Below are 18,897 nucleotides of genomic sequence, written 5' to 3' on the forward strand. Positions count from 1 at the left end.
GGCTCCTCTTTTCAAAACTAACGAGTGCAAAAAAGATAAAACAAAAAACTATCCGACCGGAGAGTCATGGGTCGAAATTCTGAGACTCTTTTTTGACGTTTCTTTTTCCAATTTTTCTTTTTTTCAACATTCCCTTTTATTTCCTTTTGCTTCTTGGTGCAATACAACAACAACAAATTTTAAATCAAAAGACAAATGTCAAATTTGAGTCTCTGATTTAAGAGGCATCGTGTAATAGTACTTATCTATTTATAAAACACTTGATATAGGATATATATGAAGATGTTGACTCCAAATACAGCACTGCTTTAATCAGTTCATCTCTTTTTTTCTTTTGAGAAATGTTTTATGTGCTATGATTTCAATAAAATATACTGGATAGTGGATTTCATAGGAATTATAACAGTTTTCTTCATAAAGGCCTAACTACATACACCACTTTTTGAAAAAGTACAAAAGTGAAAATATTTTTTTTCTGGCTAGCGTAATTGTTTTGTGAAAAAGAGTATACAAATTGTTTATTGGACCAAAAAATAAGCTTTCTGCATCATTTATTTTAATTTTCAGGCCGAAAAGCTATACAAAAATGCGTTTGAAAATTTTCACTTTTGTACGTTTTCACTTTTTGAGCCAATGTAGTTAAGGCTTCACAAACGAATTTTTTGATGTGGTGCTCTTACAACTCTCTTTGTATGTAAACAAATAAAGTTTGACAGAGTGACTGATCATTATTACCGTAAAAAAATAACAAAAAAGATGGATTACTGTGAAATGCCCATTAGCAAAGATCTTTCTCATTTTCTCAGAAGAACTGGTTATAACATTGCATTGATTGGATTCACTGATTTTATTAAAATGCATTAATCTCTTCATTTATCGTTCTCTTTTTTTTTTGCCTCATTCGCCCTATGATATCAGTTTCTGAAATTCGTAATTCTGTGAAAAACTGTTATACTGTCATACAAAGCTTAGGTAACGCTGTTTTCATAAAGTTCATCAAACATCAACATTCATCAACATTTGTATGTGAATCCATCATCCAATTCAATTCAATTCAATTTTGTTTTATTGAACTTGTTATTTACAATTGACTTAAAAATAACTTATGTCTAAGATACATTAGGTGTGTTTTTTATTACAACTGGTCTTAACTGGACAAAAAAAACACAGTCGGGGCTAAGCAATTTACATGTTAAATACAACAACACTTTAGCCCCGTGGGCTTAGTTGTTTAGCCCGGAGATTTCTCTGGGCTTAACTTTTTGAACAGTTTTAAATCTGTGCTACCAAACTAATTTTTTCGGAAATTGTTTAGAATTTGTTTACAAACGTGAAAACTCACGTTTGGAATGATAAAATGTATTTAACTAGGTTTACTAGCATACTTCATTGTATTTTTTTTGTAAAACATACATGAAAATAAAGGAATAACTCGAAAGCGAAAAATATGACAACTCTAAATTTTTGTTGGGTTTCGGAACATTCAATATACAGTGCTGCCAAGATTTCAGGTTAAACAGCGATGCGTTTTTTTTGTACAGTTAAGCCCGGTGGTAATAAAAAACACACCTATTGATAGATACAAAATTTTGTTGGCATAGAGGGGGCCTAACCTTATACAATGACTAAGTTATAAAATATAAATAAAATTATACATGGATAAACTTAATTTAAAAAGTCTGTTGACTAGGTTGTCCTCGGGGTGTTCAGACCCGGATGTCCAGTAATCCAGTGTTTCATAGAAATCAGTGCTTGGGGACCAGTGCTCGAAGACATACAGAATGCAAGGTATTATATATGTATATGCTTGTTTTTATGTGTACATGCATGTGTGCTTTTTTTTCCATCGATTCGATTTGATTGGTTGGTTTTTTCTTGTACTTCTTTAATAAACAGTTATGATAGAAAGGAAAAAGACAGGGACAGATTGTTAAAAAGCCCAATAGACAAACAACCATAGGGAACTTTCACTGAATTTCAGTTCTGGGCTTAGAGGATATAATATATGGAGTGCTTGTTCCTATACCTAATGCATTGTAACGCCATATGCATGGATAGGGGTCGCTGCCTTCGTTTTTCAGTGCGAGTCCGGCTCCGCAGCTGTAAATAAACAAGCTTGTTGATGACAGCCATCAATTGAAAATAAAATGGAGGCATGCACTTATCGAAAAACTTAAAGAAACTAGAGCCCTCTATAAAAGCTTCACGGAACTAACAGCACAAGCACTCCATATATTATATCCTCTAAGGTTCTGGGCCAGTGAGGAAGTAAACAAACATTTTTTGTACCGAAAAATAGCTTTTTTGTTGTAATTAGCATCGCAAAAATTTTTTTGTTTACCTCTTCACTAGTGCAGATTGAGCAATGAGAAATGTGTGGAAAAGCCCCATAGACAAATAACTATAAATTTGGGAAACTTCCATATCGATATCTTCTCGTAAAAATATATTAAGCGACATTCCTAAATTGTTCAGGAAACGCAAAAACCCCTAATAGGGGCATTCACAATCCGGTGTAACAAAAAGGTGTAAAAATGCAAAATTTTGTTTTCTACTACTACAACTACAATAAACAAATTTTGCACCATTGTATTTTATTTTTGCAATAGGGTTGGGGTATAGCAAAAGTGTAAAAAAAATTTAGTCTGTATATTTGGTTGTTTTATTTTAAGAAAATGTTACACTTTTGCACTTTTACAACGATACAAGACCATTTGCATCGAATCGTGAATACCCCTATTATTCTAGTGAGGAAATGTTTGGGTTGCACAGTTTTACTTTTTCTCTCTAGTTTCATTTCCATACATACCATACATAGAACAATCAAAATGGTAGCAAAACGTCGCGCTCAATTCATAAGGCCCCAACCCATAAAATTCGGGTAAAAAACTTCAACAACACTTTTTTGAAAAAAGTGGGATATTTACAAAAGTAAAAAAAAATGTTCTCCTTAGCGGAATGTGATAAACATAAATTGTTTTTGGAATCAAAATATAAGCCTTCTTCATCATTGTTTTTCATTTTTGGGTCAGAAAACCCAAACAAATTGGATTTGAAAATTTTTGACTTTTTGCAAAAGGTGCTCGTTGTAGTTATGCCTTTCAGCCATACCTACAATGACCTAAAAAGTGAGAAAGTGGGAAATTTACAAAAGTAAAAAATTTTTATTTCTTCCTAGCGTCATTGTGATTTTGAAAAAAAAAAAAAAATTGTTTTTGGAACCAAAATATAGGCTTTCTGAATCATTGTTTTTCAATTTGGGGTCGGAAATCTCTCACAAAATGAATTTTGAAAATTTTCACTTTTTGACTTTTTGCAAAAAGTGCTCGTTGTAGTTATGTCTTTACTCCGCCCCTGTCTTAATGCATTTGTATTTTTGTAAACTGAAACTTTTGCACTGCACCTGTTCTTTTCAATCCTATTTCTTTGGCAATTATTTATCTATGTTGTATGAAACTATGAAGTTCTCCATTATTGAAAAATGACGTTTCCTTACAAACTAGGTTTTATTTTTTAATCATTCAAAAGATTATTATATATGGAAAGTATATATTTACTTTTACTTTAAAAACAAGCAAAATAAAAGGGGGACATGAATATGCTTTGCGAAAAATGAATTTCGCTTCTGAATTTACAAAAACAAGTGCTATTTTTTTTGTCAAATAAAAATGTAAGTTCTTCTACTTCAAAAAAGCTATGCATAATTGTAAAATATATAAATAATATTTTACAATTATAATTTGGCTGCTGCGTAATGTAATGGAACTTATTGATGACAAAAAATTTAATTATTTATGTATTTATATTCATATATCTAACAAAAGATGCTTTTTAATCTTAAAAGATTTCAATAATATTGTGCAAAAGTGTACAAATTAACAAGAAACAAAAAAAAAAAACTACTTAAAAAAACTGGTATGAAAAGATGGATCATCACATCCATATATTACGTCTACACTCATCACAACTAATTTTATATACAATTTTTAAGATTACTTGCAGACAGCTTTGAATAGCTAAAAAAAATTCTATGTACTAAAAAGGTTTTAAAGACAGTTCTATGATTGATTAGAGCAAAAAAAACACAGAAAAAGTTATGGCAACTTTTAATTCGTCGTCGAACGTATTAAACAGCTCTGTTAAATCAACTGAAGCCGTTCAATCGACGGCGGCGTTTCTTCTTCCATCACCGTCACCTTTGCTCGGTCTAACTGCGCCAAGTTTTGCAACAACATCTTCGTCTGTCGAAAACCAATCTTACATTGGAATTCAACAAAAGAATTTGCCCAGCCTCACCCATCACCATGTCAACTCATTGTCTAGTTTCACATTTATGGAAATTAAACGAGAACCTTGCCAAGTCTCTGAAGTAACAACTTCAAATAATTTACATACAAATCTAAATTCTAAATCACTGTCGTCGTCGACTATGACGACTTTGGTTAAAATTGAATCCACGTCACCCAAAATATCCGATATGGATAAATCGACAACAGAAATGCACACAAGTATTAGTTTTGGTTTTTTAAGTTTTTCGATATATAAAAGTATAATATTTCATTAGATAATTCCATGCAAGTTGGTCTAACAAGAAAAAAACCACCGGACACAGCACCTGTACAATCTCCAAGAGATGTTAACTATTTTGGAATTCGTGTTGCAGATATAGGTACCTACAAATCTTTGCTTTTCGAAAACATTACAAATTTTTATAAATGCTTTACATTATTTTATAAGGTGGAGTATCAGCGGGGGGATGTGGCAATATATATTTTGCAGGAACTGATTTAATGCCTGGTGGAAATAATGAGGATATAAGCAGTATACATAACGAAAGCCGGTCTTCAACGTTTTGGCAATATCCAAGTAAGTTAAAAAAAAATAAATTAAAATGTTAAAAACACCTTTTTTTTAGTTTTTATAGAAGTATTATTTTTGCCATATTGATAAAATCAATTTGGAAAAAAAACAGGTTCCACGATCGTAGTTTCCTGGAGAAAAACCGGTTGAGGGTACGAGTACTATAACTTGGGTACTAAGTATTGATGACGGATTTTTTGTAGAGGGGTTCAATTTATCACTTTTAACTATGGGATGGGGTGGTTTTCTATAAAATTACTTTAAAAAAATATACTAAAAAACAACGGCAATACTTATATGAATGATAACTTTTTCAAAAAAAATTACACTTAATTCTAATTTTTAAACCATGCTTGATTCACAATATTGCGAGACAACGAGACAAAAGCGTTGCGATAGAAAAATTGATATCCAGTTTTCCATGTTTGGCCAAATAACAAATAATTTCCTTTTTTTTTCACACGCAATTTTCTATATCCTGTCAAAAATTAACAATTACCCAAAACAAATCGTAATTTTATCGAATGGCATATGATTTCCGTGTCGTCTCGCAATATTGTAAACCATTTTCATGCCTAAAAAAATGAATTTTCAAAAAAGTCCTCCAAATCCATCGAGTGATAATCAAAAGAAAATGGATAGGCCTATTCATTTTGAGCTCATATCAATAAACCAAATCTTGTTTCGAGACCCTGATCCGAAAATATGATAAAAGTAGCTTTTATGTCAAAGCTTTTTAGGAAAAATATTTGGAATTAGGTAAATAGTTAGGTATAATTTGATTTTTTTAAAGAATTTCATAAGAAATACAAAAATATGTAAATTTTTTTATATTTCCGTTACCCGTATTTTTTGCGAAGAAACAAAATCCGCAATTATGTTAAAATCACTTACAGTTAGAGTCGTTTTCGAGAAAATTGCAATAACTCATAACGGAAGAGCCGACATCAGCGATTTAAAAAAAAGTTTAAAACTAACCTTGGAAATTACGAAAAAATCATCTGTACCAAATTTCAAGAAAATCCGTCCACCCGTTTAGGCTGCAGCTTTTTGTGACGACGCACAGACCGACGGACGTCATGACGAAAACCACTTTTTCGGACATCTCCATCATGGTAATGTTAGTTTTGATTAAAACCCCGAATTTTTTTTTTTTTTGCCCTATAGAGTAAGTAAAAATATATGTAATTCAGGAACCAGACGTCCAAGAAACTTTTGTTTTTCAGTTATGAATAAAGCTCAAAGAGGCCTTTCTTTTGATGTATCACTTCATGGATTTGGAGAACTTTTTTGAAAATGCATTATTTTTAGGCAAATGGTTGTTAACCTTGATTTTTACTCGAAAATCTTAAAAAAATGAATTTTTTGTAATTTTTTTAAATAAATAGATAAGCCTATTCATTTTGAGCTCATATCTGTAAACCAAGTCTTGTTTCGTGACCTTGATCCGAAAATTATCTGCTTCCGAATGTAAGAAAAAAAAATATATTTCGATTGCAAATTATTCAGCAACCAGACGTCTAAGAAACGTTTGGTTTTCAGTTATGAATAAAGCTCAAAGAGGCCTTACTTTTGATGTATCAGTTCATGGATTTGGAGAACTTTTTTGAAAATACATTATTTTTAGGCAAGGGACTTGTTTGGGGCGTTGATCCGAAAATATGTACATATCTCCTTCCAAATGTAAGAAAAATAAAAAAAACCGTTTGCAAATAATTCAGCAACCAAACCTGCAAGAAACTTTTGGTTTTTAGCTATGAATAAAGCTTAAAGATGCCTTTCTTTTCAAGTATCACTCGATCGAATCGGAAGACTTTTTTGAAAATGAATTATTTTTAGGCAAGGGGTTAACCTTGATTTTTTCTCGAAAACTTCAAAAAATAGATTTGTATAGGCCTGCTCATTGCAAACTCATATCTGTAAACCAAAACTTGTTTTGAGACCTTGATCCAAAAATCGAAATCATATATTTTCTAGAAAAAAGGAATTTTTGCAATGGCTTAGGTTCGAAAAAATATTTTTGTCCCCAAATTTGCCAAAAACCAAAATATACAGTTTTACTATGTTAAAAAACCCTACAAATCGTACTAGGGCCCAGAAAAAAAAAATTTTATAAAAGTTGTTATCACTCAGTTAATCTTGTTAATTTGTATTTGTTTGAGATTGGGAAGTTTTTTTGACCAAGGTTTGTTTTTCTCTTCAATAAGTGAACAATCAGTGGCATTTGGGACCAAAAACCCAAAACTTTGCCGAAAAACATGAGTGAACCTTCTTTGAATGGACAAAATAGAAACCAAAATGACACACTTCTAATCTCAGTTACTTCTAATCCCGCTCACCATTATTCCAAAAATATTCATCTTTTCATAAAAAGCATTATGACCTTAATCAATCGTCCTCTCTTTCCTTACTCTTCCATATGAGGCCTAAAAAAAAAAGCACGTATACGCGACAGTGCATGTGGCCAACGTTTAAATAATGTGAATTTCAACTTTGTGTGCTTATACTAACACACTCCTAATCGGAATTAAATAAGCACTTGAACTCAATAATTGAACAAAAAATGTTCATCTTCTTTTCAGCATTGTTAATAAAAAAAAACAGGAAAACAAAATCCTTTCAAATAAGAATCAAAAAATATTTCTTTTAAGAGATTAAGGGCCATTTTGTTCACTCGAAGTTGAACATAACTTGAGGATTTTTATCTTCAACTTCCCAATTTGCTTTTGTTCACTGAAAGTTGACGTTTCTAACTTTCGATTTTCAACTCGAGAGTTTATTAACTTTCAGTTTTCTTAACTTCCGGAAATTGTAGAAGTTAAGTAAGCAAACTTGAGAGTTTGGATGAAAATATCATGTTTTTTATTTTATTTATTGAGAAAAAATTAAATTGAGCCAAAATTCTCCGAATAATATTTATTAATAGCAAATTGGACTGAAGTATAATAAACGAAATGGGTTTTATAAGAAGATTTCACATATTATCAAAAGACAAATACTTATACATAATCCACTTTCGTTTACACAAATTACTGATTGTTGCATTTTATATTAAGGTTCTGAATATTTTCCAACTGCAGATACACACAAAAACAATTGAAAACAAACAAACTTGAAGCAAACTCTCAAGTTGACGAACTTGAGAGTTGACTTTAACTCGAGAGTTAAATCAAAAGTTGAGAATCTATTTTGTTCACTGTTTTTTTCTTAACTCTCGAGTTTGAAAAACAAAAGTTGGCCAACTTCCAGTTTCAAAAATATCCCTGTTATATTTGTGACAATTAATACAAAATCTGTCAACTTCAAGTCTGAAATGCAAACAAAATGTCAAATTTGAGTAAATAACAAGGTCTGTTTAATGAATCTGATCCGCACAGAAAAGATCCAAAAAGTACAAGCTTTTGTGTTTCATGAAAAAATATCACCCCAACTTGTTCTAAAATCTGTCATTTTATGTTTCATGAAGTTTTTCGGCACAGAAAAGTTCAAGTTTTTCTGCTCCTACTTTTGGGGTAGAGCAAGTGAGTGAAAAGTGTCAATTGTCATTTGTTTGTGTGATTGTGATAAAAATTAGAGAAAATAAAATTGATTTTTTAAAGAATTTTTGATTAATAACAAAACCAAATTACGAGAATATTAAAAGTGCTGGTAAATCATTTATTTAAGTAAAAAATCATTTCAAGAAATGATTTTTTAATTTAAAATTTTGGAAGTGATGTAGACATTTGTCAATCTTGTTAAATACTAGAACTTTTCTGTTCTTTTTTGTTGTGACAGTATTTACAAACTTGTACTGCTCTGGTCTGTTCTGTCCTAGATTTTTTTCATTAAACAGGCCTATAATTTAGATCCATATAATGTCATGAATTATTTTGTTTTTTTTTTTTTGTTCTAAGAAAAAATGATTAATTATATACAAATCAATTTGTTTTCAATTGTTTGTGTGTGTGTATCTGCAGTTGGAAAATATTAAGAAGCTTAATATAAAATGCAACAATCAGTAATTTGTGTAAAAGCAAATGACATTTTCATCCAAACTCTCAAGTTTGCTTACTCAACTTCTACAATTTCCGGAAGTTGAGAAAGCTGAAAGTTGATATACTCTCGAGTTGAAAATCGAAAGTTGAAAACGTCAACTTTCAGTGAAAAAAAGCAAATTGGGAAGTTGAAGATAAAAATCCTCAAGTTATGTTCAACTTCGAGTGAACAAAATGGCCCTAAAACTACTTTGAACTACTTTTGCTATACTGAAAAAGTAGTTCAAAGCAGCTTTAAGTACTAAGCAGTAGATAAATATTTCCAAAGGAACGCAGCTAATAATGTAGTTGAATTTATTAATTATTATAGGCGTTGATGTAAGTACGTATACCAAGGACTTTTTTTTAAGAAATGATAAAATTTCTTATTTGCATGTTATTGATTTTTTTTTTTTATATTTGTCATTGTATAGAAATTGATTTAAAATATGTATTCAAAGCAGGCTAATGTAAAATAATGATAGCGTAGTTTTTTTAAGAGTTTGCGTCCCTGGAGCACTGCGCTCTGTGCATTTCACATCTTGCACTTATGGTAGCGCCGGCTTTGCATATAGGAATAACTAAAAATTCCGATTCCTTCATCTATTGGAATTAAATCCTAAAATTATAAAATTTAAATTTGTTAAATAACAGAGTCATTAGGTCTCTCAGCTATACTCTTAGCATCACCAAATAACATTTTAGTGCTTGTTAATAGTAAATACAAATTTTATAATATTTTTTTTCAGATGCTTTTCCACTTGAATCAGTAATATCAATGTCGCCTGTTGGCCTACAATATGCACGTGATCCTGGTAGAGGACAATTGGTTTTAATCCCAACAACATCTGCCATGGGTAAGTACATTTATATTAAAAATTAATATTAGTCTCAATGATTGAAATCTATCTTACTTGCTTTCACTATCTAGATTCTTTTCCACAAGCTGCTTTTCTTTGGCCGCCATACATGCAGCAAAATCCAACTGCACTACAAACAACTCCAAATTTTATATTTCCGTCTATGAGTCCGCAAACAAGTGCCCTACCTCCGACATATGGGGCACCTCTACAGCTTTTGGGACCAAACTATTTAACTACAGCTAGTGCATCATCGACAGTTTGTCATCATTCACAAGCTGTAGGCAACAGTTTTCTCTCTATTTCGTCAGATACGAGAAGAACAGAACTGTCCCAAAAACACAATCCTATGAAAATGGAGACCTTTAATCCACATCATAGTCTAAACAAGGGAAACTTAACATCAAACTTTGATACTACTAACAAAGTAGTAGACAAATCAAAAGATCATCAAGAATCTAGTTATTCGCTATCAAATGCAAATCTAGTTGGCCCAGTACCATTGATTCAAAATAATGAGCAGTCTCATTCTTTATTGAACAATACACATTCCCCATCGGAACTTTTAACAATCCCAATGATACCTGCTAATTATACAATTCCAGCCAATATGGCACCCTTAACCCCACCACAAATGGGAGATGTTGGTGCTACATATAAAAATTCTGCTGTCAGAAGTTCTGGTTTTTTGAAAACGCCCGAAATGCAAGATGTAAATATACAAACAGATACTCCTGTATGCAGTGATGATGAGAGTGCTCCCACAGAATTTAATTCTACAGAGTTAGTTTCGTACAATTTACAACAGCCCTTGGACAAATTTAGATCCGTATCAAGCCTCTGCCATAACAATTGTGTAGGATGCAAAACCACTTCTTCATCAAAAGAAAACTCTATTGATTCCTTACCACAGTGCACTACCACGTCATATGATATTGCTAAACACAATACTTCGTTGCCGGCTATGCCAGAAACGTATGTTTATGAAAAGGAATGTATTTCAAACAGGTCTGCTAACAAAAACGAAATATATAACACAGAAAGTTCTACTATTCTTCCAAGTGCCGAAAGTAATAGCGAAAGCTCAACTTTTAAACCAACCAGTAATTCTACTGCTCCTGCTCCTTTGCTAGAGATGTCTGGATTAGAGCTTCTTTCAAATATAAGCACAGGATCATTTGTTAATCACGATTCTCTTAAAGCAGTTCGTGTTAAACAAGAACCATGTGAAAATATTGAAAATGAACGAACAAATGATTCATTAAACAACTCTGAGCCATACGGTCTCAATTGTAGTAATACTTTTGAAATTTCAAATCCAGATCCAAAAGAAAAGGTAAATTTATGTGATTCAATTAAAACTTCAACACCAAGAGGTGAAGAAAAATCACTAGGAGGTCTCAATCTACTCTGTGCTTTAGCTGAACAGAGAATACAAGAAGAGGTCGAGAACAATAACTTAACAACTAAAGAATCGAGTTCCGAAACCAAAAAAAGAAAACATAAACATTCCAAATCGAAGTCCAACAAACAATCGCGATACTATAAAGGAAAAAATAAACACAAATTTTTAAAAGATCGTAAGAGATCTGACAGTGACGATGCGCACGAAAATTTAAGAAGTGTTTTCAGAAAGGTCGATCCGAATTATAAAAAATTGAATAAATGGCCGGATCCAGAAGATTTCTTTAAGGCAATGGAATCAGATATGCGAATGCGATTGGCTGACATAACGAGGCAATATAAAAAGAAAAAACGAAAGTTGGATGAAATTAATAAAATAAAGAAACGAAAAAAGAGTTCCGAATACAAATTTGCAAATATTTCTTGTAAAAATCCAAGCTTTATTTGTTTTCTTGATAAATTTCAATCAACAACTTCGAATTTTCCCCCATCTGCTGATGAAACTGAAATCAAATGTTTAAGCTTTCAGAATAAAAACCTTGCAGGTGGTAATATGACAGAAACAACAATTAAAAACAATGAAAACACTTCTTCAGTTGTCTTAAGTGAGGCAACTTCTGCAATAAGATTAAATACGCAAAGGGCATCTGAAAGTTTTGTTATGTCGGAAAAGCAACGCTTGAAAAGTAAAAAATATAAAACAAAGAACATACCAACATTAAAAGTTGATAGAAGTACTTTTGAAAGCAGTCTACTTACGACAACAAAATGTCAACAAGAACAACAATCAAAACAGCAGCAACAACAAACGAAAAAAGAACAAACACAACAAAAACAAAACACAGTAATCAAAGAGGAAAATAAATTTGCTTTGAAAATTGATAAAGAAATAGTTTTATCAAATGAGCATTTATATCGTAAGGAAACACGAGTTTTGACCGATATGGGTGGTCTATTTTATGCAGGAATTTTAAGACCATTACAACCACCAGATGTGTATGCCATTACACTCGATGGAGAAAGGGGAAACAAATCGCATATAATGTCAAGGGAAGAAATTTTAAAAGACGCTGTAATAAATTATATACTTTTTGTTTTTATATTTCAAATTAACTTACCTTAGAATTTATAGATATTAGAAGTTGTACCAAAAACTATTAAAAACGTTCCTACAGGAACACGGCTTTGTGCATATTGGAGCCAACAATATCGGTGTTTGTATCCAGGAAAAGCCATCGACTCTGAAACCACAGATGTGGGCTCTGATTTTGTAAGCGTTGAATTTGATGATGGAGACAGTGGCAGAATTCGTTTGCAGAATATACGATATTTAATGAGTGACTATCCAATTGTTGGTAAGAAATTAAACTGTACTTTTTGTGTATTTTATTGTCTAAGCCACTAGTTGCTAGTTAAAATTGTTTTTAAGAAAAATGCACAGTATTAAATGGAGGGTACTACGAAATAAGTAACGTGTGCCAACAACAACATCGCCAAAAGCGAAAAACCAATTCTGTCATAATATTGACGAGTTTCTCAATCGCATCTCAGGAAAACTCGAGTTAGTTTTTTTTCCATTATACCCTTCAAGAAAGAGAATTCACCTAGATTTTGGGGCGTTCTTTGTGTAAATCGTGCTACATAAAAAGAAATGTACATTGTCTAACATTGTGAACCGTATTTGAGTGCTGTGCAAACAATATTGTAGGAGTTACAATTAATATTGTATAGAGCTTTCCTTTCAGTTTAGGGGGCATTTTTCAGGTCACAGAAGATCGCAGAATTTTTTAACCACTTATCCGATGGTTGATGTCATCACAAGATGATTCATTGTTGATCATAGATCCAAGATATCTTAACTTTTCGCACTTAAATTAGATTAGATTTTATTAAATGTTTTATTTTTCTTTAAGTTTTAAACAGTTTAAAGTAAGTTACAAACATTTTAGAGCATGACCTAAGCCGTCTGCCAGTTGGCAATTGAAACTTAAAGTTGATAAATGTATTTGTAAGTTCTATATTTAAAATAGTTCATCCATAAATTGTTTCCTGTAGAACAGCGCTAGCTTGACATATTGAAACAAAATCCAATCGCATCCGTTTAAAATACTGAGCATCTATTCTTCGCCAAGTAAACTTTTTCCGAAAACACTCCTCCGAAATTCCATTAATATTGGGCATCTACAAAGAAAGTGGTAGATGTTTTCCCTTTCTCCTTGATTGCAAAGACTACAGATTTCTGGGCGTTCTTCTCTGTGTGGAATAAAGTTGAGTGGCAGCAACTCTTTTTGCACTTGTGAAGCATTGTTCCTTTCATTCAAATGTCCGGAATTGAGCCGTATGGGATAAATGAAAATCACTCCACTGTCCACTTCCCTCCAGAACATATTCACCATAAGATACGTTATAATTATTTTATAAGTCACGTAAATTTATTGGATTAATTTTTTGTCTGCTTTATACTGGGCACACTTCTTCTTTGCTTTTTACTTGCCTTTTTGACCAAGTCTTGAAAGCGGTCTTTGTCCTGAAACCAATGCTTTGACTTCATCGCTCCAACACCAATAAGAACTTATTAATATGAGAAGAAATGTGCATTTTTGGTCTATTGAACATTTTAGAATTGCAAGCATTGAAGAGCGTCCCCGAAAACATAAGACTCAGTAATGTAATTTTTACACTAAGGTTTCAGCCAACAATATTCGGTAAAATGTGTATAAGCTAAAATGGCTGATAGCTACACATATGACTGTTCTTAAAAAAGAATAGAAAACCATCAAAATGGCATGATTCAGTTGTCGAACCCATACAATTCGAATGGGATAGCCGTAATGCGCATATGCGAGTGTCGTCAAACTTTCGTTAAGTCTCTTAACCGCACGACATGAGTAAATTTCTCAGAATATAATGAAAACAACATGGATGCAAATGGGATGGAAGAAAAACTATTTTTTAAATATTTTTGTGTAGTTCAACGTGTTTTTTTGCACAAATGATGGAAAACAAAAGTGTAAATTGTAACAGAAAGCTATTCGCGTATGTTCTCATTAGGGTGACTGCAACTCTCATAGAAATTTTTTTTGTAAAGAGTATTTTCCTGTTCACGCATTTTCGTTGCTCTGCTTAGAGTATGTTCATTCGCCATGCTGGCGCTTCAATTGTAGTTTTTCATATTTATGTACTGTAGGTACTCTGAGATTTCAGAGTTTGGTCATTTGTGAAATGCAAAACCAAAGTCTGGTCGTGAACATAATGCCAATTCCCCCGAATTGGAACACATTCACGTTTTTTTGACAAAATTCCTAATTGACTGGAATAAGTTAAAGATATTTTATCAAGTCAAATACTTAACCAGCGATATGAAATTGGCCATAATTGTTTATGTTTTACTTTTGATTTCAGAATACAATGAAAATCCTTTCAACAACCTTGGCAAAAATAAAAAATCCAGTTGTACAAAAAACACATCATTATCTAACGGATCGAATGAAGAAACAGGATTCGAGTCAGGAATCCAAGAAAACAATAAAATTTCCTTTAAAAGCAGAACCGATAAAACAAAGAATCAATTTCATCATAAAATTTCTTCACACATAAGCAAATTAAATGAGTGTGAACATAAGCACACAAAACATAGGAAAAAAAAGAAACACAAAAAACATCATCGCAAGTCTTCATCATCGCAAAATTCAATTACTGTTATTAATGAAGAACATACTGAAATACAAAACTTCAATTATAAGGAACTTAAATCAGATCAACTAGAAGAACAAACAGTAAACGAATTAGATACAGGCGTTGAAAACAGCGACTTAGATAAGCCGAATATTAAGTTATTACTTCACATTGACGAAAAACCTGAAATCAATGGATTAGAAGATGAAGATTCAACCTCAAATGTTGTTTCCGAAAATTCTGATGAGGTAAGTTTAAACCACATTTTTTTATTTCTGCTTTGAAAAGTTTTTACTATTTAGCTTAAATATCATAACTCTCGTAAAATTTTTAGAAATTTCTTTATTTTCTTTTAAAAAACTTCCTGAAAATATTCATTTTTGCATAGTTGATTCAAGAGGATTTGGATATATTCAATAAAGAAGCTGTCGATGGCATTTTTACAAGAGAAACAATTTACGTTTTGGCTTCTTCGGCATTGGAAGTCGCTATGCAACTTACCCCTACAGAAACGCATTTTTACGTCTTTCACTTTTATCCAAAGAACTAATCTGGGCTGAACAACAATTGCATTCAATTTTGTTTTATTGAACTTGCTTTTTACAATTGACTTAAAATTAACTTATTTCTATCATTGATAAAAAAAAAATTTTTGGGGCCTAACCTTCAGTAAATAATAAAAAAGTCAATAAAACGCCTTATAGTCTTGTTTGATTTAAAATTTTTTTTTTATTGATGACGCGTTTCGGCTAAACAGCCATCCTCGTATCACAATCGACTTTTCAATGAAAAGTATCACAATCGACTTTTCAATGAAAAGTCGATTGTGATACGAGGATGGCTGTTTAGCCGAAACGCGTCATCAATAAAAAAAAAAAAATTTAAAATCAAACAAGACTATAAGCGTTTTATTGACTTTTTTATTAATTTATTAACAGTCTTGTTGGCCGAACTTTTTTAATTTAATAACCTTCAGTACATTTGGATGGTTGGCTATATTTCCTACACGTATATTCGGCGATTGCAGTAGATGTGCAGGTTCTTAGGATTTATTTTCTCAAACATTTGTAGCTCTTTCATGGCTGTCTTGGAGTTGGTTCACCATACGCATAAAATGTAGCGATGAATGGTCAAAGAAGTTCGTAAATCAAGAGTTTCGTAGTTTGACTTAATCCCCTTCTTCTTTTCAGGGAGTAAAGGCGATGGAAGGCAAAGTTGACTTTTCTTAGGTCGCGAGAGATTGTTAAATCTCAGGAGCTCGTTAAAGTTGATTTCTAGGTATTTGGCGATGCGTCTGGCTAGCAATGGCTAGTCTGGCTTCCATGAAAATCGATAATTTCTCGAAAAAAGACCTCCTACTTTAACCTCAATTATCTCTGATATTTTAAATAGTATAATTCTAAAAAACACTTCAGTGAACTCTACTTACCTTGGCCCATAGCTGATAATTTGTAGTTATTTTTATTTTAACTTAATACGAAGAAAAAAACTATGATCAACCACTAAGGGCCAGTTTGTTCACAGTCGATTATGTTTTAATCAAGGATTATTCCATACAAAAATCCTTGATTAAAAGATAATCGAGTGTGAACAAACCGGCCCTAAAACTGGATGAAATTAATGGTATCAAACTTTGCACTTTGATGCTTCATTTTTTCACCTTAATTGATAATATAAAGCTTAGAAATATATAGGGAAGAGCATATACTTATGAAATAAAACAAAACAAAAAGTAACAATTATCATTTAAGAAATTGACTTTTGGGCCTCTCTCCCATACAGTAGGCCCCAGTGTGAGCCGATGAATCTACAGGTGTTTCTTGATAGGATGCCGATTAGAGTTTGCAGAATGCACATCATTTGCTTTTGACGCTTGTCAATGTTACCCCTTTCCCAATGTGTAAGTTAAAAGCGGTGAGGCCACTTGTGAGAAGTCCTCTGTTGATGATTTCGCTGGTGCTTAGTTTTTCCTTGACAAATATTGCGGTCCCCCTGCGGTTTTCCGATTTATTCTGTCGATATGTGTTGTATCCCCGGATATCGATGTTGTTCTTCCTTGTCACGTTAGTTTCGCTGATTAGGGCGATGTCTGGATTGTTGTTCTTCGTGAACAAATTAATGATGTACTCTTTTCCAGGCTGTGCAATGAATTGAAATTGTACGTCAGTCAAAAGAATGGTGGTCTTAGTTGAAGGGAAAGTTTTATAAAATTTTCATTTCATTTTCATTTTAATCATGATTATGAAATGTTCGAAAATAAGAAAAATGTGACCCTATTTTGTTCAAAAGTTTGACCGTTTAAATTAAAAAAAGGCTCGTAAGATGGACTTGAAACTTTGCAGTATGTTTGTATTTCTAATAAAATCAGTAAAGATTGTTCATTTAGTTAATAGCAGTAATTTAACCGTAATTTGTTTAAAAGTTCATAGGGTTATATTCGCGTTTTTTTTGTTGTGTGGGCACCCGCCGTGTCTCCTAAAAAGTACTAATATTGAAGGAAGTAAAGTATTAAATACTTATAAAGTCAAATTTCAATTATGAAGGTTTAATGCTTTATGTTTTTTTGTTAATGTATGATAGAACTTTACATACACATATACTACACGCTGTACAAAATAATGATACTTTAATATTTTTTTTATTACAGACCAGAAATGAAAGGATAGATTACAACAGTGGTAAAGGGAGCAAAATAGCTGCATTTTTACCAGAGCGTCAATTGTGGGGTTGGCTCGGACAAGCATATCGCAAGGCAGGTTTAAAAGGTAGAGCACGGAAACAATTTTTCAAATCTATAACAAGGGGGAAAGAAACAATAACCGTAAGTGGCAATAAAAAAAAAAAAAAAAAAACAAAACAAATATGTATTGATTTTCTTTTTATTAAGGTTGGCGAGTGCGCTGTTTTTCTTTCTACGGGAAGACCTGATCGACCATATATTGGTCGAATCGAAGCAATGTGGGAAACAATATCGAGCAACAAAGTTGTTAGAGTTCGATGGTTCTATCATCCCGAAGAAACAACTGGTTGTCCTACTTTAAAATACCCCGTAAGTATAATCAAAATTAGTTTGCATAAATAAAAATAAAAAAAATGATTTTCAAACATATTTTTTTCGTAGGGTGCATTATTTGACTCACCACATGAGGATGAAAACGATGTGCAAACTATTTCCCATAGATGTGAAGTCATTGAATTTTCAATGTACATTGCAAAGTTTGGCTCAGATTCTGCGCAATATCAATCAATTTATGATAATAATGATACATATTACCTGTCAGGTTACTATAATCCAAGGTCACAAGTTCTTAAAATGCAACCAGATATTCCAACCTTAGACGGTACCAGTTTATAATGTATTCTTTGTCAAAACTTAAATTCAACATTTAATTGTGATAGAAAAATATGTTGTTAATTTGCATCAAGTTATTCGATAAAAGAAGTGGATTAAAATAATAATTAATGAAACTTTTTTCAAATGCACTTTCTATTTTATAATTTTTATTTTCGAAAATAAATTGTTTTATTTACTTTATGGAAGGATCCTTGGAAATAATATCTATATTGATATCTAATTTATTAAGCTGGCTAAGAAAACCAATCTTACTTTCTCTGTGATGAAAGTACAAAAATTACTGGAAATTTAGGAAAATAAAATCTTCCTAACTCGATTTACTCGTCTACCTAAATTTCCGTTCCCAATGACTTGCATCGCCTTTGAAAATGACGCGCGTAACATTTGAAAAATGTATAATGAGTTAAAGGGGGTCTATTTATATGTTTTTTTGCTGAAAATGGGACATTCCATGTGCCTTAGATCCGATAGTTATTTAAAAAAAATGAAAAATCGCAGAACCAAATGAGCAGTTTTGAAACTATCATGAAAATATGAAATGACGAGTAAAAAGCCTTAAAATTAATAGTGAATTGTCCTATTTTTGGTATTGAATTCTTCTGTGTCAGCATCTTAAATTAAATCGTCCGCTGCAAGTACCCACTCTTTGTCTTTGAAGTGTAGAAAGAAAAGAAAAGTTAAAAACCAGACGTGTAACTACCACCCGAAGCCATCAGTTTACCCTTGA

General features: G+C 32.1%; 1 protein-coding gene across 2 annotated transcripts; it reads left to right on the top strand.

Annotated features, from left to right (window-relative positions):
- Positions 1 to 3,501: 3,501 nt before the first annotated feature.
- LOC129913855 (protein winged eye) lies at positions 3,502 to 18,287 on the top strand. 2 transcript variants are annotated; one of them, XM_055992775.1, is made up of 12 exons: positions 3,502 to 3,670; positions 3,825 to 3,915; positions 3,992 to 4,508; positions 4,565 to 4,669; positions 4,738 to 4,866; positions 9,626 to 9,733; positions 9,808 to 12,212; positions 12,273 to 12,495; positions 14,543 to 15,063; positions 17,463 to 17,636; positions 17,703 to 17,864; positions 17,937 to 18,287. In XM_055992775.1, the coding sequence occupies exons 3-12, from the start codon at positions 4,097 to 4,099 to the stop codon at positions 18,168 to 18,170; spliced, it is 4,473 nt and encodes a 1,490-aa protein (XP_055848750.1). In that variant the 5' UTR covers positions 3,502 to 3,670; positions 3,825 to 3,915; positions 3,992 to 4,096; the 3' UTR covers positions 18,171 to 18,287. The 2 variants fall into 2 exon arrangements, with proteins under 2 accessions (XP_055848750.1, XP_055848751.1); XM_055992776.1 differs by lacking the exon at positions 3,825 to 3,915.
- The last annotated feature ends 610 nt before the right edge of the window (positions 18,288 to 18,897 follow it).

The sequence above is a fragment of the Episyrphus balteatus genome, chromosome 3, assembly GCF_945859705.1.
Source record: "Episyrphus balteatus chromosome 3, idEpiBalt1.1, whole genome shotgun sequence".
Lineage (NCBI taxonomy): Eukaryota > Metazoa > Arthropoda > Insecta > Diptera > Syrphidae > Episyrphus > Episyrphus balteatus.

Coding starts and splice junctions, on each gene's coding strand:
- LOC129913855 (XM_055992775.1), top strand. CDS start 4,097: ATGGCAACTTTTAATTCGTCGTCGAACGTATTAAACAGCTCTGTTAAA. Junction 4,867..9,625: donor AACGTTTTGGCAATATCCAA/GTAAGTTAAAAA, acceptor ATTTTTTTTCAG/ATGCTTTTCCACTTGAATCA. Junction 17,865..17,936: donor GTCCTACTTTAAAATACCCC/GTAAGTATAATC, acceptor TTTTTTTCGTAG/GGTGCATTATTTGACTCACC.